The sequence below is a fragment of the Corvus moneduloides genome, chromosome 4, assembly GCF_009650955.1.
Source record: "Corvus moneduloides isolate bCorMon1 chromosome 4, bCorMon1.pri, whole genome shotgun sequence".
In the NCBI taxonomy this organism is placed as follows: Eukaryota; Metazoa; Chordata; class Aves; order Passeriformes; family Corvidae; genus Corvus; species Corvus moneduloides.
Window position 1 is genome coordinate 24,931,787 of NC_045479.1, and position 26,292 is coordinate 24,958,078.

At 41.1% G+C, this 26,292-nt stretch overlaps 1 protein-coding gene and 2 long non-coding RNA genes across 5 annotated transcripts in view; 1 reads left to right on the forward strand and 2 right to left on the reverse strand.

The window, feature by feature from the left end:
• Positions 1 to 1,682: 1,682 nt before the first annotated feature.
• Positions 1,683 to 14,741, reverse strand: LOC116443635. Of its 3 annotated transcripts, XR_004240006.1 has the most exons (4): positions 14,528 to 14,741; positions 10,525 to 10,663; positions 10,122 to 10,331; positions 1,683 to 8,477 (listed from the first exon to the last, which is right to left on the reverse strand). It is a non-coding gene; the product is annotated as an uncharacterized LOC116443635 (long non-coding RNA). The 3 variants fall into 3 exon arrangements; XR_004240005.1 differs by having other exon boundaries at positions 1,683 to 10,331; XR_004240007.1 differs by lacking the exon at positions 10,525 to 10,663 and having other exon boundaries at positions 1,683 to 10,331.
• RBX1 (ring-box 1) lies at positions 14,476 to 25,338 on the forward strand. Its single transcript, XM_032107894.1, has 5 exons — positions 14,476 to 14,610; positions 16,916 to 16,994; positions 22,492 to 22,562; positions 23,792 to 23,877; positions 25,159 to 25,338. Exons 1-5 carry the CDS (start codon positions 14,533 to 14,535, stop codon positions 25,169 to 25,171), a joined length of 327 nt encoding a protein of 108 aa, XP_031963785.1. The 5' UTR covers positions 14,476 to 14,532; the 3' UTR covers positions 25,172 to 25,338.
• The window catches only part of LOC116443636, a 36,205-nt gene continuing 28,381 nt past the window's right edge, over positions 18,469 to 26,292 (reverse strand). The window contains exon 6 of the long non-coding RNA XR_004240008.1: positions 18,469 to 21,336. This is a non-coding gene — a long non-coding RNA (uncharacterized LOC116443636). The remainder of the gene's footprint in view (positions 21,337 to 26,292) is intronic.

Genomic DNA, 26,292 nt, shown 5'->3' on the forward strand with positions numbered 1-26,292 from the left:
GCCCTTGGTCCATTAGCCCAGTTGCTCATGTCTTCCTGTCCTCAGCAGGACAGAGAGGCACGGCCCTACTGACAGCTCAGGAATCTCCAGTCCTCACATCCCCATGCAGCTGCTCCTGTCACAGAGGCCCTAATCTCCAACTGTCCTTCTAACTCTTCCCCTTCAGGGCTTGCAGAGGTACCAGTCTGGAGCCAAAAGCTGTAGCCTCTGGAGTGCTTGTTGCACTGACCAGTTGTCAGATTCCATATGGTGCCGCTGAGGCTTCTGTGATGCATTGCAGTATCTGGTATGTATATTGCTTTCTAATTTATGCTTTACCCTCTTCTTTTTTCCAGAAGATGAGCCATTTAACAGCTACATGGGTGTTACTGTGGTGACTGTAACCAGGCAAAACCATGCAGTTTGTACTGAGATAGTTCTACATTTGTGGACTTGGAGATGATTAAGAAATTTTTAAGGGTTTGTTGGTTTTTTCGCTCTTTCCTGCAGAACAGAGAGAGGTTTCTCATGAGCTTTCAGTTACAGACTATGAAGGGGAAAGGTATCATTTATCTTCAAAAGCACAAGTGCATTAATATCTATACACAAACATCACATATTAGGCAAACAAACATTGTGACTTCTAGCTATTTAGAGATTTAAAAGATTTTTTCTCCAACCGTAATTAAGATTGCTTAGATATTTGACTCTTCACTTCTTTGTGTTGTGTTTGGATTTCTTGTTACATATAATTTTACCCTAGGAGTTCCAGGGTTTATTATTCTGGGGGTTTGAATAATTGCATTATCTCTGTAGCGTATTTTACTGTAAGTCACTGCCATGTGGCCTTAACTTTGCCTCCATCTTCAGGGTTTTTTTCACTTTTATAATATAATTTCCCTGCAGTATGAGTTTTTTTCAGGAGACAGCATCCTCTGATTCTCACCTGAGGAGTGCCTTTGCAAAAAAAGGTGAGAATGTGCTATCTGAAAGATGTGATTATTACTCTTGAAGCTTAAAACTGTAAACTATGTGAGTCTTGAACCCAAATGTATCATTCTAACTTAGGTTTTTAGAGATATAAAATTGAATAAGTAGAGCAATTAATGGAAAGAAGAACTGTAGAACAAACTTAAATTCCTAATAAACCGATAACTGTAAATTAATCTCAGCAATTAGATATAAAAGCTATTTTCCTCTAGTGTGCAACTCTTTGAAATTTTAATTAGAATTTAGAATCTTTGAAATTCTAATAATAAATTAGAAGACTGATAAACTGTTTCTCTAAGCTCGTTTGAGACAAGAATTGCACCAAATGCCACATTTCTGAAGGAGACCATTTTTAATGATTCACAAGCTAATAGAAGACTGAGTTAAAATCCTCTACAATATTGCCTGTATTCTGTTAATAGAGTCACTGAAGGAAAGGGTAGGAGGAAGGACCCCTTTGATCAAGTAGTTGGAGCCCCTTCCTATTACAGCCATTCACCTCAATTTAGTGCTGAGCCTGGTAGTTTGTGTGTGACAGCAACAGATCCCTCAGTAAGATATCAAGCCTTGATCAGAAGGCTGGTGGAGGAGAAGGATAAGGTGGAAAATGGCTTCTTTCAGTCATCTGCTCCAGCTGTTAACCACCCTATCATCAAAAATCCATGCGCTTTTTTTTCCCACCCCTTACCCCCAAACAGGCATTACAGAGAGGATAAGGAGCAGCTTTACATGTTTAATAAACCTGCTCTGGGTTCAGTGTAGCCTTGACAGTGGAACTGTGATTGTACTTCTGTAAAAATGTCTACAACTGTGAAATTCATTCGCATTTCTCAGAGTCCCCAGAGCTGCACAACAGGGCCATTCACAGTTTAGCAAGAAGGACAAAGAACCAGAGAGGAAAGAAAGAAAATGAGCAGTGAAGAGACATACGTGTTGCATGACTCTCCTCTGGTAGAAAAGACCTTGGATGTGTACAAATACAAAAAAGAAAATCAAGTCTTCTGGAAAATAGTGCCATTTCCTTTTTATTCTTTTTTCCCCTAGTACTTAACATAATCTTGGTGAGTTTAAAAAATTAAATGTAATGATACAAAAGGGGCTGCAAAGTGACTCCTCTGGACCTGGATCCATACTACACTGGGACCTGCCCTGCCTGCCCTTCTTTTTGCCATCATGTTTGTTCGCTTAAAATAAGCAACTGTACAGGACACCAGCATTGTCCAGACATTATCCAAGTCTTCCCTTTATTCCGTGAATCATCTGGCTTTGATCGCAGACTACTCATGCCAACACAAAGTGAAAGAAAAATCCAAACCTGAAGAATAAGTATAAAGGAGAGAACCAAGTAATCCTGTGAATCGGTGTTGCCTTTTGGGTGACATTCTGCATTCAGGATCTGGTGTTTCAGGAAAGGCCCAACCTTGTCTGTGTTCTGTTACATTTGATAACTTTAACCACCTCAATAGCAAAGGTCTTTCCTTAAAATCCTCATTGTCTGTTTGTTGCTCTTGCTTTACATTTGAAATCTAACAGGCACAATACAAATTTTGCGTACCTCCAACGTTTTCCCATCCACTTGGTATACTTGCATTGATCCAGATACAATGTATTTAACAGATCAGAAATATACTGTGGCAGAGATGTTTTCATCCTGTCACCTGGTATTTTCAGAACATTTCCATTGGAAAGCTTGCTTCAGATTGTGTGCTGGAAGATACAACTGCCACTGAGTGTAGTTAAAAAGAGGGGAGACATTTTACAGGATCCATAACCTGGATTTGCCCTGGAAAAAATTTTAGGGAAGGTCTGATGCAGGCAGCTTGTCCCAACCCCAGACAATGACCAGGAGGATGTCTCAGTGAAACATTATTCCACACCTGGAGGAGAAGGGTTGTGAGCCTATGTACACACACCATGTGCTTCTCTGCATACTTCCCTTTTCAATTCAAATAGGGGGAAGCAGAGACACCCTTAGCATTCCTTTCTTCAGTAATTAGTTCAAGAGAAGTGCCTAAATCACAGAGCAATTGCAAACTGAGCACACAGTGATGGATAATCTCTATTGCTTGTTATGAATTCATTATTTCCTCTATCTTCTCAAGCCAGTCATGTAATTATTTTGCTCTCTTTTTGGGCTCTTCCATTCAGTCTCTTGTAACCTGCTTGCACACAAATCATTATTTCATTTTATCTGGAGGTGGCTGGACTGATGATAATATTTAATCTGTTTCAGGAAGTTTCAGAGGTCACCAGCGTCAAGGAACAACAATTTGCCTTAGCTTCTTTATTAAGTGTATTATTTTTTCAATAGAGTATTATTTTATGGCAAAATAGAAGCATTCTTGAAATTTATACTTGTTGCAGATATCATATCCTCTTCCACCAACTTTGAAATAGTTACATAAACCAGAAGATTAAAATCGTTTTTTATTATAAAAATCTGGGCAAGGAAGAAGTCAATTCTTTATTTCTAGCTTTTTTTATGCAGAAGATGAACTGATTAACAAAAGTTAACAATATGAATTGCAATGAATTTTGTAGCTGTTTAATATCTAATATTTTTAAAGCATTCTTTTCACTGCTCCCAGGTGTAAAATCTCCCAAGTAGAGATTAGACTAGTCTTGAACTGGCATGTTCCCGTCTCTGACTGGAAGTGGGATTTCTGTACAGGCTGCTATTACGTATCATACCCTCAGCTGGTCTTCATAAAAAGGCCAGCTGAAGTATTGCTGAGCCTGTGGAAATAGGAACAAGTGTTCCCAGTGTTATCCCAGCAATGTTTTAGTTGTAGTAAAGGACTTTTGCTCCCATGAATTCCAGTCTTGATGGAAGTGACTGATGTTCTCTGTCATACTCTAACAAGTATTTGAAACATTAAGTATTAATGATGCATTCAAATAACAGAAAAAATTTCTCCCAGCTGCCCCTTTACTGGAAGGATCACTCTCCATGTGAGAGTGGCTGTGGCTGTGGTGGTTGGCTGTAATGGGGCAACAGGCTCCCTATGAGCTTTTGCCTGTGAGGCAGAAGGAAATGTCCGTTTTGTGAGAATGCAAGGTCTTTCTTGCACGTCTCTATGAATGTGCTAGTGCTCATGGCAGAAGCCACAATTCCTTTTTTAATTAAAATGCTCAAGGTTACAATAAAAGTATGCTTTCTTCATTTATTCTGCAATTTTAGTTAAAATTAACTAGTGCGATGGGTTTAGCCTAATGCGTGCAGTGTTCATGGAGAAACACTTCATCCCTTTGTTACATGGCCAGTTTGTATCTTCTTGGGAAAAAAGGGAAGATTTGACCCTTGACGGCTTTCTACCTGTTTTCTGTGCCTCATGGTAAATTAAAAAAAAAGAAAAAAAAATTATTGCCTTTTTTTATACACTCTTTCTCTGACCATTCAGAAGTTGAAATGTCCCCAATGTAAATTCAAAGCCAGCACACAGATACATACTCTGCCTTGCACACCTACTCTTTTCCATGTAATATGAACAAAGCATGCAAAATACTGCGACAACAATCTGTTAAAAAATCATACTGTTCACAGCCATTCTATAGCAGTCCTTCAGATGTGTGAGCAGACCACTGCATAGCCACAAGGTTTAGAGGATGGAATGACATTTGTACTACTCATGTTCAGACTCCCTGAACTTAGAGGCAGTTTTTATCAGGTGGGACAGAGGACTCACTTCCATCTCAGAGAAACATATTCTTGAAAATTATATGTATATCTTGGTGGCATATGCCTGTACATTATGAAGAGACTAAAAAATTTAACTTTGCAAATTTGTATACATGTGTTATTTCTTGTCCTGGAAATAATTTGATTTTTTTTTAATATACTTTTGAATTTGCAGAGGGATGGTTTCTGCAGAGTTCCCTGGTGTTAGTTACATTAGCATTTTATAGGTTGCTCGTGTAAACTCTTGAGCTTTCATGGCTCTCAGTATTAGCTTTTTAATATAGCACAGTTCATACCGGCTCTTACTGCTGTCTTAATTTTGGTTGGGTTTTTTATGTGGCTCCCCAGCTGCAATGAACGTGGCCTACACTTGTTTGAAACATTTCTTGTCTGTGTAAACCTGCTGTTGATGTCTTTTTTTCCTTGCATATTGTAACACTCTAAGAGCTTAACTTGCTTGTATTTGTCGTGAAGATCAATTATTCTAGATAGCAAACCCAGATCTCATATTACAGGTGGGAACCCAAAACTTTTAGATAGCAAATAGAAGTGTCTTCTACCTTTGTACCATTATTTTCGTTGTTCCACAGATACAGAAATCCACAGTAAATGGCGCTCCTTATTCAAAGAACACATGCAAATAATTCCCAGCCAAATGTTAGTTATTGACTTCTAAGTTAATGCATTTTTTGAAGTGATCCCAGTATCACTCTTCTCTTTTGGGCATCTGAAATTGTTCAAAGTAACATGTGGTTTCTCACCTTTCTATAAGAAAAAGGCAATTTCTACACAGGGGGCAAAAAAATGTAATTTAAATAAAAGCGGGTTTTATTTTGGATATTAACGTCTATAACAGCAGCTCTCCTGAAGAGAGAACATTTTCTACCAAAAAAGACCTTCTTAATAGTTATTCTAGATACATTTCTATGGACAAGTCGGATAGTTTTTAAAAGGTCTGTATAAGATACTGAGAGGAGCAAAGCTTATGATTTCTCAAGTCTTACAAGGAAAGGATGTTCTCTCTTATGCATTAATGGGCTTCATCAGAATTCCTGGGTATCTGTCCAGCTATACATAGTAAATATTTCACATACCAATAAACTGATTCCTCAGCAATTCAACCACTCAGCACAAATGAAGCTTAATTTATGATGGATATCTGCACCTGTTAAAGAGTGAAATAGGCTCCTGACATAAGTGATTCTTTCATGCTGTTATTTCTCTAAATTTTTTCATAGGTCCTATCTTCCTAGATTCTAATCTTTTAAAGATCATGATTTCAAAAACATTCCTGAATTTTGAAATTTCCTATTGAAGAAGGAATATATGTGATTTTGAGCTAAAGTGTATATATGTAGTGTTTAGATCAACACTGTTAAAGGAAGGCATAAAACGTGCCTATTACTGAATTAGGCATTTGTTTTGTATATCTAATGATAAAATCAATATGAGGCTCCATCAGGGGAGAGATCCATCAGCCTCTATCTTGCTAGCATTCAATCAAGAGATTGAATTTGCAAACTTCAAGGGGGAGAGATGTTTCTCCATTTTTTGACAATCCATATTACGCTAATTCAGACAGCTTTTACAGAGTTGCACCAGTTTACTCAAGCATTGCTTTCAATATCATTTCATTAAATCAATTCAAAAGGTTGTGTTGACCTTTTAAGTATACATTTAAATCTGATCAGTGGAGCTTAAATTGATTAGGAACTGATTTTAGACAACTCTTAAGGCAAATAAGTGTGTCCACACAGGGTTCCTCAGCTGTTCAAGGAATTGATGTGAAATCCAATTTAAATTAAGCCACTGCAAACAAACCACTGTTGTGTTGTACACGAGTCCCAAATGTGCCCTCCAAGTTCTTCAAGAACTTTCTTTCTAACTTGAACAGAGAACCCAAGGGAGATACAGTTAATGGAGTGAAAGCTGTTCATCCCTGTCAGGAAAGGAGGAATGACTATAAAGCACAGTAAAAAGCTTCCAAACAAACATCCAAGGTTCAGCCAAAAGCTGTGTTTGTAAACCTGTTCACTGTCAAATGATGGTTGTTTTTTACTCTTTTCTCTTGGCAGCTGTAACTGTAATGAACAAGGCAGAAGTGCCAGATTCTGGCAGGAGGAAGCCTCCCCCATATCTCATGGGTTTAAAAGATCCAAAGTGAGTTTAAAGGAAATCTCCTCTAGTTCATGTTTGCTAGGGATTAGGATATCCAAGGTTTTCAACCTTCAGTTTACCTTTGCAGGAGCTTGGTGTTCTCGTGGTGTAGATTACTCCTCTCTCCTAAAACATCACTGAAGACCTTTGCAGGACTACAGAGAAGCCCCTTGATCTTAACAGCCCTTAAGTCTACAGGGAGATTTCAAAGATTTTGTTCTCAGAGCAAAGAAATGGGAGATGCAAAATGAACTTCACTCCATATTGATTGGTAATGCAAATAAGATGGAATAAAATGGGTATTTGTAGAAGGGAAAGATTACCTGATAATTTCTACATTTCAGCAAACCTGTAAACCTGGGTTTTAATGACTGAGTTTAAAATCACTGACAATCATAAAATCATACAATAAAACAGGCTGTGAGAGAAAACAGGGGTGAAAGAAATAAATAGAAGAATATAGCCCAGTAAATTGAGGGAAAACTGGTTTAGTATAAGCAACTACTTCAATTATTAATCCAATAACATGGGAATGCAAGTTGCACTCCTGAACTTCTGGAGGCTATCTCAACCTCTCTTACGCATTCTTATCCAGATAAATTGTCATCTGCTCCATTTTCCCCTGTCCTAGAACTGAGGAAAGTAAGTGAACAGTTTTCCTTATACTCTCCAAAATGTTTTAATTATTTTGACGGTTTTGCTGTATGAAAGAAGAGTTTTAAGGGCTCTTCCTCAGTTTCGCACCCCTATCTAACTGAAGATTGCTGTTTGATGGACATTTGGGAGCTCTCTTTGCCAGTCCAAACCCCAGCAGGAGAGAATTATCTAAATTCCAAATATCTAAATATCTAAAAGGTAGGTTCTCCTATGAACAAAGGGACGTAAGAGATTGGGCCTTTGTTTTTTCTCCTCCAGGGATTCAAAAGGGTCTGGTGGTGATGGCTGATGGTTTGGATGTGTGTGGTAGTGGTAGATTTCTGGCCTCTTTCCAGCTTTCCTGGTTCCTCAAAATTACTTAAAATATTCCTATTCAAACCTGTGCAAGTGATTATCTTGAATGGTTGCAGACTCGCAAAAGGTTGTGGGATGTGAATGAACTCGAACATAAGGCTCTTCCATGGAAACTCATGAGTATTTCTATATGTTGAGGTAAAGGAATTAAATCCTTGGTACCAAGTGGAGTAAACTCATAGAACTTTCTATGTGTATTGCTGAAACCTCCCCAAAGCTGTTGCATCTTGTTCTATTCTTTTATTTTTTAAAGTCTTGTTGACTGCAGGTGAGTGGGAGTGTGTTCCTAGTGCTAGATTATGGGTCTTTCCTGTTTCTCCTAGCACAGGTCAGTGAATCCTTAAACTGGGTTGAGTAATAAAATGATGAATGTGGTGAGCAGAAGGAGAAAGAAAAAAACCACAAAAACCCCACCATGACTGGAGGGGAGAGAAGAAGGGACAATGTCACTTTGCAGTGGTAAATTACCAAAAGCAAAAATTACCAAAAGTAAAAATTACCAAAGCAGTAGGCTCTGCACTCACACTTGCTTCTCTGCTTGCTCCTATTTTCTGCATTTCCTGCAGCGGTCAGAATTGGGGAGCTTCTCTGTTCTGATCAGTGAAAGCTCGCTGTCACAAATTGTCCTTCTTTCCACTGATGTTCTGGAGATCCAGTTGTGCTGAGTTTGGAAATTAAAGGAAATGGTGTTTAACACAGCAAGATACATTCAAGGTATGTTCAGTATAGAACTAGCAGAGAGACCATCTCCTGTGGGATTTGCTGACCTAGATGCTGTAATGAACTTTACAGTGAAGTCCAAAGCAAGGCTAACCTCAGTATATTGTCTTTATCTAGGCATTCATAACAGAAAGTGGTTAAATGCCAGAAATACTTTAAATCCAGCCTTCTGAAGACTGTCTGAGTTAGGTACCGCAACTTTTTATTCCTGCTGGTATGGGAGGCAGAGGATTGATGGCTCCCTCACTCTTGGCTTTTTTGTAATATCCATATAGTTTTTGTACAAGAAATTGCCATGTCGTTAGGCCAGCTATTTTTTTCCCATTCCTTTGTGTCTTTCTAAGAAGAAATGGTATAAAATCAGCTCAATTTTTTTTCCCTGAAATCACATCTGAACTCCCTTCAACATCCCCCTGCCTAAAACCAAATAAAACCAAGAGTAATAACAAAACCCACCAAAAAAGTGACAGAAAAACTTGGATCTTTACAGTTTTCAATTGTCAAATGGTGCCTTTGCTATGACTACCAGGGACTACAACAAGATGCTTTAACCAACAGCAGCATCTTTCCTATTGTGACAAAGAGGGATGGCAAAGGCTAATGAATTGTGTCTTATTGAGCAGAACCTGCAGTTAGGAACTTGATTCCATCAAGAGATCTTTGGAGGAATTTTGGCATACTGTATTTCTTGGGAAAAGAATAAAGAATTAATATGTAAGTCAAATGCAAAGCTACAGCTCAGTGGTTGTCACCTTTTCAAAAATCATCAAAATCTTTGACTCAGTGGAGGTAGCTTCCAGACCTCTCTTTTCTGAATTTTTTTTTTTGGTCTGATTTTAGTGCTTATTCCCTCTGTATGACTCTCTCCCACATTCAAGACTGTCAGGGAAAAACTGTAGATAAGAATATCTGTAAACAGTGTTTTAGTGTCTCCCACGCAGCAGTCTGGAACTGCCTCCCCTCATGTTTCTGAAGGTTCATGGATTTCCCAAATCAGTAGGAGTTTATTGATTTACATGCAGGCAAGCTTGTGTTACTACCTTGGTTACTCTTGTGGTTTTTTCTGGCTACTGCTAATTAGCCTGGCAGATCTTCCAGTGTTGCTTACATGCAGTAGTAAATGAATATAACTACTTCTATTGAGTTATCATAACATTGTCCTTTTTTTCTTTTTTGTATCCTCCTTAAATGGATAAAAGGCACTTTGAAAACTCTTGTTTGAGCAATTAAATTGATCCAGACTGTGACCTGATACTCAAATGGTGCATCTCCTGCACTTGGACTATCCCATAGCCTCTTGTCACATCATGCAGTTCTTCTGGGTTATTCAGGTTAACAATCATCACTCCTTTGCTACTGCTTTCCTGTTAGTTACCCTCTGAAAGGCTTGTCCTCTCTTCCAATTACAATCCTAGCCTGTCTCTCACATCTCATTGGGATCCCAGCTCAGGTTAAAGATTCTTCCTCTCTTCCAAGCGATCACTCTTCCCTGTGTATGCCTTTTTTTTCTCAGTTGCTATGGGCAGTCTCACCCTCCTGCTTCTTCAACCTTGTTAGTAACTGAGGTGCTCAGACTGCAGCTGACCTGGAGGTGTGGCGACTCTCGGGCCCACGTCTTGCCTCCGCCGGCTGCAGGCGGTGTGGAGAGTCCTGGCTTCCCGGGGCCCTCCGTGCAGGCTGGGAGCCTGGCTGTGGAACGTTTTCTTTCCTCTGAGCAGAAGCCGGGATGCTGCTTTCTCTCGGGAGGTGGCAGCACAGCCAGATACGATCAGCGTATGCAGATTGACGCCCAGAACTGCAAAGAGGTGGCAGGAAGGAGGTGGGGTTGGTGTTGGATTCCTTCCGAAATGGAGCTCCTCAGCAAGGATTAGGATGGGGAGTACACGGGTGCTCATGCACAGGAGGGATAGCTACAAGCCCTTTCTTGAAGCAGAATGTAATCAGCCCAACATCCTCATGGTAACACACTGGGATCCCTCTGTCCTCACCATGTTTCTCTGTATCAGCTGCAGCTGATTGTCAGGCGTGATGTGGGGCCCGAGATGCCCACTGTGGGGACGATGTCATTCGCTGAGTCTACAGCCGCAGCCCCAATTGCTTGTTTATTCATGTGGGGGGAAAGACTCCCTGCAGGAGATTGGGCAGAGTTAGTATGTACCGTGGGTTTTGCAAGCACCCACTGTCCTGCAGGCTGCCACAATGGTTGTGTGTTATTTTAGCTATCAAGCAGCTAAAAATGCCAGGAGAAAGGAAGAGTGACAATTAGTCACCATCCCTTTAAATGCTACAACCTGCTCCTCTCTCAGAACCTCATCTGTTCTTTTTAGCCAGTTTGGAGGCTCCCATTCTCTCCTGAGGTTTTAGTAATGGATTACAAAGACAGGGGTACTATATGGGGTTTAATGTGACCATCATCTGGAAGACATACACAGAGGCGGGGAGTTTGGGTTTCCACAGAAAGCAAGCACAGTCTGGTTCAAAAATCTATGGGATATATTGCTTAGTCTACCCCTCTGGCTCTGTCTCTGAATTCAATTTCCCTATGCCAAGCACACTGAATCAGCTGGAGATGCTAGAGACTGGTACAGAGCCTTGGTGAGAGGTTGTGTTTTGTGGCAACACAGAATAACCGTAGATTCAGTTTTGCCCCAACAGTGATTTGTGAATGCTGTCTGTGGGCTTGTGCATCCAAAAGCAAAGGGTGCTAGAAATCCCAACTTAGCCAATTCAAATGGTTTTACTAGCATCAGCAACTGGAGGGCAGCCAGCCAGTCAGCCCTACAGTTCTTTAAAAAGTAATAATGTGCACCTGATTTTTGCTCCTTGAATGGCAACCACTGACTAGCAACTAGTCCCATATACCAGGTAATTCCTGCTTGACGCTGCTTAGGGCACCATTGAAACCACACCTTAAGCAGGCAGCACCGAGAGGGTGAAGCAGAGAAAGGCAAGAGAAAACTTGAGGTTTGTAAGCACTAGAAAAGGGCCACCTCCCCTTTTTTCCCCCTCTTTGCTCCTGGCAGTCTTGGAAGGCCCATTCTTACTCTCATGACTTGCTCTGAAGAGTGTTTGAAAGTGCTGCAATTCTCTTTCAGAACAGTTTCTTTCCTAAGTGACCCCAGTGCCCCAGAAAGACCCCATCAAATTGGAGGATTAGTCATGGTAAGTGTTCATCTTCTCTGGTGCTGCAAACAGCTCAGGCAGTGAGGACTAAGCAAATCCACCTTTCCTGTCTGCATTTTCCTTCTAACTCAGTTCTGGGGGATCCTCCCAGTGCCATGTGGATCCCTCTGCTCTGGAGGGACAAGCTGTGTCAGTATGAACACCACCAGGCCTTCTGCCCAGTCCCCATGCAGGTGTAGAGCCAGGGCTGCAAGCAGCCATCCCTCCAGGAGCAGTTCCACAGCAGTCCAGTCAGGCACAGGCATTCAAAGAGTGCACGTATGGAGGAGGGAAGCATTTGAGGGATAAATCCCACATAGGATAATGTTGGTGACTGCAGAAAAATAAACAATCTGCCAACAGAATGAACATAAAGGAGAAGGGCAGTGACCAAAATCCAAGACACTGGTTTTGAAAGGTTGTTGGTACCTTGCTTTTTGGAACAATCTTTGACAATTGGGAGAGAGAGTTTCTCATTTTAATTGGGACTAACCATATTCACAGCAGTTGTCACATGCCACCTAGTCTGTCTGTCTCCCTGCCTTTTCAATTTGGCAGCCTTCTCTTCTTCCCCTGCGTGTCCCAGAGATTTGAAAAATGATCCATTCTTCAAAGCATCCCTGGTAATTTGGACCACAGTGTTATACTTCTTTTGAGACTGATGCCTTTCAAAGCTGCAGCCTTTCTTCCTGCAGCAGCTTCTGACAACCCTCTATAATATACAGCCTTAAGAGGGCAAAACAGGTCTGAGGAGATGCACTTTTCCTAGGAGGAAAGAGATTGGAGATAACACTAAAATCAACAGAAAACAGACTATTTTATGTGTAGAAAAGAAGGTAGCTTAGCCCTTTTTATGAAGTGCAGGACTATACTGTCACTAATTTCACTTTGCAAAGTGTACTGGAGATCTCTTAATGCACTTGTTGGTAAAATGTAACTGCATACACAGATAAGTAAATATTAATTAATTAAACATGCAGATATGTGTTCTGTCCTGCACCATGTTTGCTATCTTTTTTGTTTTCCTAAGAACACCACCACCTTTTTAGCAAGACTTAACTCGAGATCTGTGTTGCTACATTATTTTTGCTGCCAGATACTGAAAGATAAATCCAGACCACATGATTGCTGGCTGCATGGCTTTTACCCACTGGCAACCACTTCCCCCAGTGACAACAGCTGAGGAGGGGAGAGTATCATTTTATATTGCAGCAGTCACTTAAAGTGAAAATGAATGTTAACATTTCTCTGGAATGTATATGCCCTAGTCTACACGTTTGTTCAATGTCCTGGCTTCTTACTGAGGAATGTCCTACTGGGGACATAGACATACACATTACATCACATACACACTAGGGTTAGAATTGATGTGTCTATTAATAAGAAATCTTGCAAATTCTGCTTTGAAAAGAGCTATTTTTTTGAAGGTGAAAAATACATTTTCTCAAGCACCCACCTCCCATTTTCAAAATACTCCTTTGCAATAGTCCTGAATACAGAGCAATAGGATGGAAACCTGAATTTGTTTCCATTCAGTGAAATGGAAGCTTTCCACATAGGTAATGAGAGGTGTTAAAAGAGTGTTTACATGAGGGAGGGCATTTTTCTTCTTCAAACTTACCTTTATTGTCTGTGCAACTTTCAGGCTCAGCCTGACCCTGCCAATATTTAGGCTTGTGCATAAGTCAAGGCACAAGCATTACATGTCTTTCAAATATGAATCCCAATCCAAATATTAAAATTATCCCAACACATCCAATAATAGCATTATCTCGTTCTTACTGCAGGTCCCTACTTTAGGCTTAAGTTTATTTGGAGATTGCCAGACACCCCACCCCAGAAAGCACTGGGTCTCAGGAAAAAGCTGTATGCACACAGCAAGATGGGTACAATGGAGACAGACCAGAACAGTGCTCTTGGGCCCAAGTACTTATGAGAGGTAGAGTACAGATATTGCTCCCCTGTATCTATGCAAGAAAATGGCCTTTTAGTGCTTTGACAATCTCCCCTTTCCCACATCCATGGAGCAGCACAGTGTATAAACGGATTTAGAAGGGGTGACTCTGCAGACAGATCACATCTCCAGGGACCTGCAAAGCTGGGTAAAATTTCAAGATCTGCAGTTGTCCTGCTGGGGAGCGTACTGCCCTCAGTTTCCATAACATGGGCAATACTACCACTGACCTTCTCGGAAAGGTACTGATGGAGGAAGCTCTCAGAACCAGCTCCCGTGCCTGTTGCCTCCAGCCTTCCAAGAGAACAGGCAAGGCTTGAGCAGCTCTGGCAGCACCTTTAAATCCATGCTGACTGTAACTACTGTATGCACAAATTGCACGCCGTAAGCGTAACCTGGACGCTGCGCATCTTGTCTCCCGCAATTCCATGTTCCTTTTAAAAAAACCTGGACTGAGGGAGAACAAAAGGGCTACAGCAGCAACACCGCCGGCCTCACCTCATTCTGCATCGATTACGATGGGCGAAAACAAGCTAGACGTTTATTGACGGCTAAAGCCCCTCATATGATGAAGGCAGGAAGGCGAGTGCCAAGGGATTTTAGCGAGGTGCTACACCGAGGGCCCGAACCCGGCTGGCGGAGCGCGGAGGTAACTTCGCGGCCCCGCCCTGGCTGCCGCCCTCAGGCGCGCGCTCACGTGGCCACCCTCACGTGACCGCGCACTCAGCCCCCCCCCCCCCCACCTGCCGGCGAGGGGCGCGGCGGGAGAGGGGGCGGGGCCATGAGATGACCCCTCCCACCCCCTCCCGCTCCTCCGTCCCCCCGCCCCGCCCCACCGCGCACGCGCGCGGAGCGGCACGGGCCGACTCACGCACCCAAAATGGCGGCCGCAATGGATGTGGACACCCCCAGCGGAACCAACAGCGGCGCCGGCAAGAAGCGCTTCGAAGTGAAGAAAGTGAGGTTCCGCCGGCGCCTCCTCCGGCTGCTCCCGGAGGCACGGGGAGGGCTGGGGTCGGCCTGATGGCGGCGAGCGGGACGAAGGAGGGGGCGACTTCCCTCTGCTCTCACGGAGCCGGGTACCCGGTTCCGCACCGGGGCGGTGGGAGGGGCGGGGCGAGGCCTGCGGGGAGTCCTGGCGTGCGCCCGGGCCAATGGGTGAGGCGGGCTGCTGCACGTGCAGCGCGAACTGGCCAATCAGCGGGCGCGGCTGGCGGGGGCGGGAGCAGGGGGTCCCGACGGGGCCGTGCTGGCCGGGGGATGCCGCGGTCGGAGCTGTGCCGCTCGCTCCCCTCGGGCGCTGCGGCCCCGACGGGCCTCGGCTGCTCCGTACCCACATCCTCTGGGCAGCTCGGGCCGGGAAGCAGCGCTGGAGTGCTTCCGCCTCCCCATCACCCCCGGCCGCTGTGGCCCAGCCGCCCGGGCTGCCCCATGTGCTGCGTAAAATGCTTTCTACAAATGTCTCTGGCCGACTTTTTTTCTCATTCATATTTAAATCGAGCCATAACAACGTGTTAGTCAGCAAATGTTCTCATGCCACCCTGGCTTTTCCTCCTCACTCAGAGCAGCCATAATACCGCTCTCCTATCCAGTGCCACCAATTTGTCAGCTGGGTCGTGGTGATGGTCCGAGGCTCTTCATGAGGATGTAGACAAGCAGGGAGAGATTGTGTGGGCTTGTACTAAGGTATAATTTGAGGAAAAGCGACCCCTAGACTGGATATCAGTAAACATTTCCAGGGATTCCTGCTTGTAGATGAGTTTGTTTGAAATGCAGCTGCCATCAGTGATGATGGAAACCCCTGGATCTGTGCAGAAGGAAGTGTTTGGGAGACATAATTGCTTGTCCTTTGGAAACAGGGACAGATGTAATGAGAGGTATAAGAAGTGGCACTGTTTATGTGTCAGTGGCATTCCTCCTCCCCAGCAAAGTACCAAGACCTTTGTTGCATGTGTGGCTCAGTACAGGTCTGTGGGTCATCAGTGTAGACCATGATGGGGTAAGAAATTAAGTACTGGAGCATGTGGGAGAGGTAAGGGTGCTGAGAACTTTTATTGCAGCTGCCTTGAAGTATGGATGATGAGATGAGTACCTCAGCCAGAAGGCCAGCTAGACTTGAAGTTGGAAGATGGGTGAAAAAAATTAGATCACTACTGGTGCATGTCCTAAAAGATCTAGTAGTATTGTGAATACTTTTTATATAGGTACTAATGAAAAATTTAAAAGCTTATCAAAGTCCAATACTGCTCATCAATACTTGGAAGTCTGCATTCCTCCTTCAGAGTCCCAAACTGAGGGGAAGCAATGAAAACATTGAGATGGAAATGGAACACAGTAGAGAAGATTTACTAAAGGGAAGATTTACTATAGTACAGTCAGTACAATTATATACTGAAAAAATGTAAGGGGAAAAAAATCTATACTACTTAAGTAGTAAATGAAGATTATCCCAATTACCAGTACAATGTTTTGGATTGCTTTGTATGTTGAAGGCAGGCCCATTTATTTAATGAGTTTACAAAAGACCTGATTATGGGTTTTGTCAGGAGGAATAAAAAGGTATCATGTTTTTCTGCATAGCTTGCCCTAAAGTCCTCAAACCCTTCCCCTGAAGTAGCATGGGATAGTGCTATTACTTTTTTGTATGTATAAAGGAAGTCTTTGAAAGGTTAATTTGGTAGTAGTTTGAAATTTTTATATCCAGCCTTGCTGATAGGTTGTTGCTTATTAACTTTTTGTAGGGAAGATTATTCAGGAGTCAGTGGAGAGTAGCATTAGAGATTTAGTTCTTGACCCCAACTGCTCTGAAGGGTGATTACTAGAAGAACTGCTGCAAATAACAGGAATTCCTCTTAACAAAAATGGCATCTGAATTAGTATTTCTCCAAGGGACTGTCCTTTCCTTCAGAATTGAGGATTTGGCATGAGCTGCATCCTTGCTTTTGGATCTTGAATAGAAATCCAGGTGTTTGCATCTGTTTCACAAAAAAGAAGAGGCGGGGGGGGAGACTGTGGGAGTTACCTTGTTTTTGAAGTGGGAAGGAGACATTGCGTCTGGGAGGTTTGTGAGAGGAATGTACCACTGCTTCCTAGTAACCTGAACTCATGATGAAGAATTACTCTGGACTTCTAAGATTTGGGTTTTTTTAAATATCCCAGATTTTCTATTTCAAAAAGTACATGGGCTCTTGAAGAATAACAAGGGTTTCTGTCCACTGTAAATTGAATCAAAACTATGTTTTTCTTTTTCCCCCTCTCTCTAGTGGAATGCCGTAGCTCTGTGGGCATGGGACATTGTGGTTGATAACTGTGCCATTTGCAGAAACCACATTATGGATCTATGTAAGTAAATGGGGGGACACAGTTGACAGTTTGGACTTGTATGTGATGAACAGCTGAAATTACCCCAGCTGAGGATATAATTCAGCAAAGCTTTCAGTTAGTAACTGATTATTTTGCTATGTAATGCTGAAGTCTCATAATCTATTTTTGTGACCTCTGTCACCATACTGCTTTTCCCTCACCCTTTTCTTGTAAAGAGCAGGATTACTTGATGCCATATCAACAGACATGATGCTGCTGAGTGTATTTTGACTGCAACAAAGAGGAAAAGGAGTAATAATAAAGGGAACTGAAATTATTCAGGGTTGACAGGCTTTGCTTACAAAGAGGTATTATATTTCAGAGTTGGGGAGGTTGCTATGAGTATCGACTTCTTGATGACACTCATTAAGATGAAGTCTTGTAACATTCTCTGTGTCTGTGTCTGGCAAGGAAAGGCATGGACCAGCAAATTAATTTGACTCCTCATTCTATAAAACCTACCTTACCTAACTAACTTAGTACGTGTTATAGGAGGGGGAATTTTTTAAACACCTAGAGAATTATTTGTTCACTTACAAAGGAGAGTAATCAAATGCCAAAATAAAAAGCAATACGTTGTTAGTATTGGTTTGATTTCAATTTTTTTTTTTTTTTTGCTGTATAGTCTTGATGGTTCATTTCTATCATGAAATAGGAGTGTATACATGAAGTCACTGATTTCAGTCCCTTAGAGTATTGGTAATGAGTACAAACTCATTTTCTCCTCAAAAATGACAAAGTACTGTTGGCATCATAGCTGTCCATCTTGTTTCAATCATGAGGGACAGAAGACCTTTTAATATACCCCAGATAGAAATTTGCGTCTATTTCTAAAATGTGAGGCTGGTGGAACCCCCCAAAGCAAGCCCAGGTCCAACGACAGTGCCTGGGGATGGCCTCATCTGATCCCACTGGAACAGTTTTGTTGGACTTGTTTTTATGTGGTCGCCCTTGGAACCAACACTATTGGCAACTTCTTGTCAATAAGACTGTATGAAAATAAAACAGTTCAGAAAAATGAGACTTAATAGCTACTGAAGGATGCATCTGATTTTACTTCATATTTAATAATAATTACAAAATTACTTTCAGAAGCTTTGTTTGGGTGGTTTTTTTTCTTTTTTCTAATACAGAGAAAACACACTGTAACACACTGGTCTGAAAATGGATTAAGCAGGTTCACTTCTTTTGGACAGATATATTTGTATTTTGAGCCAGCTACTGCCTAGCCATGCTTCAGTTTATTCTTGGTTATTAGACAGGGAGTGATAACACTAAAAAAACAGGGATTATGAAATAAGTTGATGTCCTTTAATTGAAGATTTCCTTTCTAAGTGTCTCTAACCTGTACCATCTCGGAAAGGAGTTTCAAAAGAAGGTGGACACTGGGCTACTACTTAGTCTCTCAGGTTTATGCTATATTAGAGAGGAAAGCATGTTGCTGACAGGCAAATGGAATTTCAAAGATTTATTAGAACGTAAGTTACATTTATAGAATTTCCAAATGTATAGAAAAAATAGATAAAATCCTGTAATTCAAGATAATTATTCACGATAAGAGGGATGTATTTTAAGATAGGAGACGCTGGTGTGTTTTATTCTATCAATCTGCCTCAAAATTAATTGTACCTTCCATGACAGACCAAATACAGTCTCATATATTTGCAATTTTTTTTTATAAATAGCAAATAGGGATGAAGGAGAGGTGTGGAGGAGCTGGAAGGAGAATGGACAGATGCTACTTTTCAGTAGTAAATTTTGTTTGTCAATTCTTAAAAAAAAAATTTTAAGAAGCCCTAGCCATATGTGGGTGGGGATTGAGAGTATATAGGTAGATTAGGAAAAACAGTAAAGGAAAATGGCATAGGTAAGCTTTTTTTCATTTTTGAGTTGCTCAAGCATAACATGTTATTAATTTGTATGAGCAATGTTACGAGGAGCCTGGACTGCAAATGACAGACTAAAATTGACAGCATACAGAGTAGAAGGGATATCTAAATTGGTATTCCGAGATCAGTGTTGGCTCTGGATTTGCTTACTTCCTTGTTACAGATCATTAATGTTGTTAAACAACCCTTTAATTAGATTTTCAAACATAAGATGTGAAGTGATGACAAATTGAGAAAAAATTAATAGAATGTGCAGGGAAGAACAACACAAGATTCAATTTGATAAAATGCAGGATACAAATGTCTCCCACTCCTAGCAACAAAGAGAAACCTTGGATGGGAAAACATTAGAAGAGTGATAAGTAATACAGTCATGGTAATGAAAGTTTGTTAATGTTGTAAAGTCAGGCATCAATGGTAAGGTGTCATGCAGTTCTCCCCATGCATGTGCCTTATGACTCAGCAATGATGTGGTTCAAAGGATCCCCCTGCCCTCAGTTTGGTTTGTTGTCAGTGTACAGAAGGAATAAGTAGACTTTCAGTGTTTAGGTTTCGTTCTTCTCTGGAAAGACCCAGGTTCTGTTTAGATTTTACTTTAGTCTTTCTTCAAAGGCTTGCTCTCTGGTGCTGTCACTGCAACATGGTAAATTGGGGAGTGTTAGCAGTGTGTTTAGTATACTGGATTATCTTCTGGTTTAAAATGTGTAATGTATTATTGTAGTAAGATGACCAATATAGGTTTGAACTGTGTAAAATGTGCCATCAAAATACTGTTCCTTTGCTTTGACGATAACGTGCCAAGTACATGAATCCAGCTTCACAAAGACAGATATGTTGCACAGAATCCAAAGAAGAATCTCAGGATGTTTATTAGATGGAATGGGTTTGGATTTATTTCTTGATGTGTAAATATACAGGAGATTTCTGCAATAGAAAATGTATAGGAAGTAGGCTGGTTCTTATGATGCCAAGATTCAGAAGCTGCCATTATATAAGATGAATTTCTGCATCCTTGAGTTGAAATGCTTTCATTGCATCTTTCACAATTATTTACAGGTATTTCGGGTTTTAGCTGTATCTTTCTGCCCTCACCTGCAGATACTCTGTCAAAAGCAAGGCAACAGAAGAGTCATTCAGTATTCCTCCAGTACCTGTTACTGACTCTTACTGCTTCTTTTGGGTCAGCAGATGGTAAATAGGTTCTCTTTCTTTCAAGAGCCAGAATCATCAGCTTTCATTCTAGGATGGAGCTTGTCCGTGTGTTTTATTTATTATTTATTTTTCATTTGTTGATATATTGTCCTTTTCTAAAATGAAGCAAATACGAGACCAAAAAGTGTTTCAGCTTTTGGGAGGCTCTTTTTTTGCAGCCAAAGGTAGCAGTGCTAGCAGTAATCTCCAGTGCATTTGATGAGGGAGCTAAATCTGGGTGTCTTGTTGGAAGGGCTTTACATCACCACCAGAGAACTCCTCCTCAACCACTACCACAAAAGTTCGTCTGTCCTCTTAAACTTTTGGGACTGTCATGCCTTAGACTGTCAGTGAAAGTTTGAGTAACACTGAAATGAATGTCAGTGCTGCTTCTTTTCCTTGCCTAAACCATCTTTCTTCCCTCTCACTCCCAGGCAAAATACAGAGTCCTTTAAATCCTGAAAAATTAAGAATTGTGTTCATGCAGCTCTCAGGTTAGGGCCTCTTAGAGAGGAGGAAAAAAAAAAAAAGACAAAATGACATAAAATGGGCTAGATGGACTTCACATCTAATATGCCCAGTATTTTGCTTCCAGAAGGAAAAGAGAAGAAACAAGATAAGTATATTATATGCTGGAGTATTTTCCTTGCTGTCATAGAGGCTGTCTGAGTTAAACTTTGCTTACTCTTTGACTTTCCTCCCTTCTGAAGAATTTCCTCATCTTTTCCTTCTACTCATCTTCTCACCATTATCTGTTGCTGTACAGACTCTGGCCAGATATATAAAAGCTAATATCTTATGCCCCATGAGTCTATACCGTAGTAACAGTAAAATTGTTGCAACAATCTCAGGTGTAGAATTTTATACAAGTATCCAAAGTAATTTAAGTTTTTCAAGGGTCTTGAGCATCTTCCATATTCTTCATCGGATTTTGTTTTATTTCTGTATGTATTGAGAGATTCAGGAATTAAGACATCAGACCTTTCAGAAGTACTGGATTCTGTTTTCTTCTATGGGCAGGCAAGGGATTGAGCTTTGGACTTTCTGCTGTGGTATATCATATCTTTGATGTAAACCATATGATAAATACGGGTTCACTCAGATCTTGCAGAACAGCTGTTGCTACTGAGTTTCTTTAGACATCAGTCTTGTTTTGAGTAGTTCCTCGTGACCAAGGTTAACTGATGTCTCTTGCATCTCAGAAAAAATGGGCCTTTCTTTTATTTTGTGCACCTCCACACCTGAAAAATGGAGAAAGGGATGAATAGGACAGGACAAATAGAGATTACATTTTTCAGCCAAACCTGTGCGATTTGAAAGTTTTTGAATCTTTAAGTGATGAATCAAACTCCTTTTCTCTAAGCATATTCAAGCACACAAAAAGTGGACAGAGAATTGGAGTTCATTCAGACATCTTTGCTAGGAAAAAAAAATCTGCAAAACAAGAAAGCAGCAAGCTCATGTGTTGAGTTCGAAGCTGATCACGTATCAGCAGGTCTTTTTAAATTATTTGGGCTTGACTCTTACAGAAAGCATCCTTTAGCAAGGAGTAAAATGTTAGTCTCATAGGTTTGTGCTGCTGACAGTGGAGGAGTTGGAAATATCTTTTTTTCTTCTGAAGTTCCTTCTTGAGCTGGAGCAGAAGTGAATTGTTCAGGCTTTAGAATGGAGAACCAGCTTGCAGGATTTATTTTCTCAGTGTTGTTCTTCCTTCTTTCTTCACTCTTTTTCATCTCCTTCATCCACGCTATCTGACACAAAAGCCCAAAACATAACCCAAACTCATAAATAGTTGGAGTGGGGGCGTGGGGAATCCTCCTGAGTACTCAGCTCCACGGTGTAAAAAGTCCAAACCATACTGTATTTCCTATTGTGGACTTTTGGGATGTACTTACCTATCACAAGACTATAAAATAAAGACAGGCAAACTCCAGCATTACATGAGCAAATTAATTTGCAAATAAAGTATACAATGTGTGACAAGAACATATAGGAATTTATATTGAGAAAAACCTGGTTAACAAGTTTAAGTAAATGTACTGTCAACTGATTGTCTCTTTGAACACAAGAGGAAAAAATGAAAATATTTAGCCTTGAAATTTGGGAAGCAGACACATGTTGCCAGCAGATGAGCTATGTACTCCTGCCCTCTGGAACTTTGGAATACCAAAAAGGTAGAGAAAGGAGGAAATCAGGATTAAGTATATTTTGATTTGATGCTTTTGGAAAAACAGTACACATTAAACCATAGCTCTTGATACTTTCTGGTGTGTTAAATACCACAAAAGAGCTCTTCCTCCCATGCCTCCACTTGCTGTTACGAAGAAATCTACCAGTTAGTGTTGCATGTACATCTTCAACTCCTGTGTATATTTGTTCAATCTTTATTTTCCTAGGCATAGAATGTCAAGCAAACCAAGCATCGGCTACCTCTGAGGAGTGCACAGTTGCATGGGGCGTCTGCAATGTAAGGAAAACTGTTTTATTGTGGAGCTCGTGTGGGGGGGATCCTCCTTTTTTGAAGACTTGGGACAGAATGAGTTCTGTAGTATTTTTTACATAACCCACCAGAAATAAGAACTTTAAATTCCTTATGTTTATTAGAGTGTAGAAAGGAGAGAGGGAAGAAAATAAAAGGAAGTGAAAGATGGAGAGATGTAATTAGGCACAGAAGCAAAGGGAAGAAGATGAGCCTTAATTATTTTTTTAAGGAATAATAGATCTTTCCTTCTGAGCATGTTTTTCCTGATCATGGTTTGCCTAGGAGTTATACCTTTTTCTTTCCCTGTGGTAATAGGATCACTTAGATGTCAGTCTGCTTGATTTGTCTTTGTGCAGGCTAATTCAAAGAGTCAAGCTGGGGTACCCAGGTGATTTGCTTTCAGTTTTGGGGGAAGATAAAATCAGTTGGTCCCACTAGCACATGAACTCCAAGCTTGAATACCTCTTAGCTAGCCTGGGCCTGAGTTGGAAGATAAACGATTCCATAGTGGAATAACATTCTGATCCTCAATCCCATCTTCACTGTGCTGTGGGATTGAGTTACAAAGTGTTAATGCTGGAACAGGACTAAATGTTGCAATTCTGTTTGCAGAGGACAAGAGCAAAATTTTTAACCATGTCAGGATATTCAAGTGTCAAAATTATGTTGTGTGTGGAACCAAGGGGAACCTTGGTTTTAAGTAGCTGTATGGGGTAAGGAAAAGGGTGTCCTTATTAAACACATAAAAGAGATTTTTTTTTTTCTTTCTAATTTTGCAAATTCCTTTTTATTCAGGCGCTGGTATCTCCTGCAAACTGACAGAAAGCTTCCTTCAGCATGTGTACATTCATATCATCCCTGCTACTCACTCTGAAATCCTCTCTTTTCTTTTTGATTATGCTTCTTATCAGCATCTGCTCTGCCAATTTTAGCAGCTGCTAAACTCTGCACTCTCTCCTTCATCAGAAGTCAGTCAGTTGCCACTGCATGCACTGTGGAACAGGCTCCCTGCTGCCATTTCACTAATGTTTCCTCCTCTTTGAAAATGTGGATCAATTTCTTGGTGGTTACCAGCTAATTGACTGATCAGTTGTCCCCACCTTTGCCTGTAAACTCTTGCTACTCTCTTCTTACTGTGATGCTTTCAATGGTAGTTTTCACATTGAGATGCATTCATAATTCTGAAATTATGTGATCTGAACTTTGTCTTCCAGCACGCTTTCCACTTCCACTGCATCTCTCGCTGGCTCAAAACTCGCCAAGTATGTCCGCTGGACAACAGGGAATGGGAGTTCCAAAAGTACGTATCCTGCACAGATTTCAAGATGAAAAGTCCAATTGTCCCGTAAATACAAATGATCAATGTCAGATTGGTGTGTCTGAGGGTATAGTTGCTGTTCAGAGAGGTTTTTTTCTTCCACCTTGTTGTATATGGACTTTTCCTTAGGCACCTGGTTCTAAGCGAGCTCTGAAGGAAGTCCAAACAGCTGTGGGGTATGTGAGAGCTGTTGAAAAGTAGTGATTTCTATTGACATTCTCTCTAAAGAATAGAGAGCAGGAGAGAAATGGAATTAGCTAGAAGTGGAGTCTCAGGTGGATACTGTGCCACTGCATGAGCAATTTGAGTTTAGAGAATTACCTGAATTCATCTGCTTGGGTTCCAGAGTGTTTCTGCTGAGGTGCCAGACATTGTATTGGGTCCCTCTGTTACCTTGATGATTTGTTTTATAACTCTGATAGCCTCAGAGATTAATACAGCTGATTTCCTAGCATCTGGAAGGCCATTCCTGTGGCTTTGGCCCATTTTTTTCATAATTTCTGTATTGTTTGTTTTGTTTAATGTTTTTTAAAGGTCTCATGTTAAGAATAGCAGTAGGAGATCCAAGAATGGGTTTCTGAGGGGTAATCGTATTTTGAGAGGTAATTGTACATTGAGAATAGTTAGGAAGTTTGCCTATCACTTACTTCATTCTGCACCATCTATCTGTTAATCTTTTCTTAACTTTTTGAAAAAATAAATTCGTTCCAGTCAGAATCCAGACTGAAACAAAGCAAAATAGGTATTATAACTGTTGAGGATTGTCTTTGGGCTCTGGTACACAGTCAGGTGTGCAAATCATCATGGACGTGACAAATGAAGTACCATCGTTTTCCTGAACACACAATGAAAATTGAGTCCATGTTGCCTGGCTAATCACTTCATATTGCACGGGCAGGATGATGAGAAACGGAGACATGAATTAATATCTCCTGATGCATGCTCAGTGTTACTTCCGGGGCTGTGACAAGCTTTGTTACATGCCAGATATATCTGAAGTGGGATTCAGGGCAAAAGATAACTGGTACTGAGATCTCTTGCACATGGTGCTGTGGATTGTCAGTCTCCTCTGACTGGTGTCTGGGTAGATGTTTTAGGGGAAGTGAAATGTGGAGAACATCCTAAGATTTCCTTAACAACATTTCACCTTCATCCCATTTACATCCTAATTATGCTGTGGTAGAATGAAAATAAATCCACCCAAACCAGCACTACTATGAATTGTAATTTTTAAAAAAACATTAACATATTATCTATTTGCAGGTATGGACACTAGAGAGATGGTCACACGCTTCTTGTTATGTCATCGAACTCAGTTGCTCTTGTCACTATGGGTTTGTTTTAGTGACTTGGAAAGTCAGTAGTGTATACAATTCTTCTTTCATGCTAATTTCTTGCTATTGTATACCATTGAATAAAGTCTTGCTGGAGCTTCCAGTCAAAGTTTTTTGTCTTGTGTTCAGGAGCGGGCAGTCAGAGCATGAGGGAGGAGAATTATCTGCAGACCAGGGACTTAAGCTAAGCTTAATTCTTTAGTTTGGCAGTGCTTCTTTTTTGCTGTGCCAGGCTTTTGACTGTGAGTTTGGTCCTACTCCCACACAACTGAGAACCACACCTTTGGCTCACTGAGGTCGGTATTAGGTTCCATTGTGTAGTGCAGTGGGTGCAGGACTTGGCCTGGCTAAGAGTAGTTTATGCAAATAGCTTTTTGTGTGGACATGCTTTATTACAGCTGAGTTGAAATGATGATCTATACAATTAGGGGTTGTGTCATCATTAGAAACTATTCTCTCACTTCTGCTCTTGAGTTTGACTAGACCAGCTCCCCTGCAGAGGAAATTTTCACTAACTTCCCAGTTCCAGCTGTTTAGCTCTGGGAAACAGAAACGGGATGTCACTTTTTGTCAGTGTTCATAAAGCACTTTCATGTGTTGAATGAAAGTAAACTCAGGAAATTCATGTGCTAGATTGGCTAGATTGGCTGGAAGGCTAAAAGTAAGCAGTATATAAGCAAACCAATTCTTGGTTGACTTTCTAGTGGTATTTTTCCCAGTTCAAGTCTAACCAGCCTTTGAAAACTACGTAATGTTCTGTTTGGTGTCACCTCTGCCAAATGGCCTGGTATCCTGCTCACTGCATCAAATTTTGCCCTCTATGTCAACAGCCTCAGCAGATGCTGGGAACTGAAACAGTCCAAGAAATTCTTTCTGCTACAAAAGGCTGCCTCTTTATGTCCGTGATGGTAGACATGGTAGATTTCTGTCCTTGGCTGTTCATGATGCCATCTTTGGATGTCATTTTTTTTGCTAGTTACTGAGGATGGGAGATATGATAGCTGATGTTAAACATTAGTGTACTGTAGTGATAGGGGATAAAGATGGCCATTGACAGAACCAA

Excerpts from the sequence above, each read along its gene's own strand:
- RBX1 (XM_032107894.1), top strand. The coding sequence starts at position 14,533 with ATGGCGGCCGCAATGGATGTGGACACCCCCAGCGGAACCAACAGCGGC. Across the intron at positions 14,611-16,915 it reads AGCGCTTCGAAGTGAAGAAA|TGGAATGCCGTAGCTCTGTG; the intron begins GTGAGGTTCCGC and ends CCCTCTCTCTAG. Across the intron at positions 16,995-22,491 it reads AAACCACATTATGGATCTAT|GCATAGAATGTCAAGCAAAC; the intron begins GTAAGTAAATGG and ends TTATTTTCCTAG.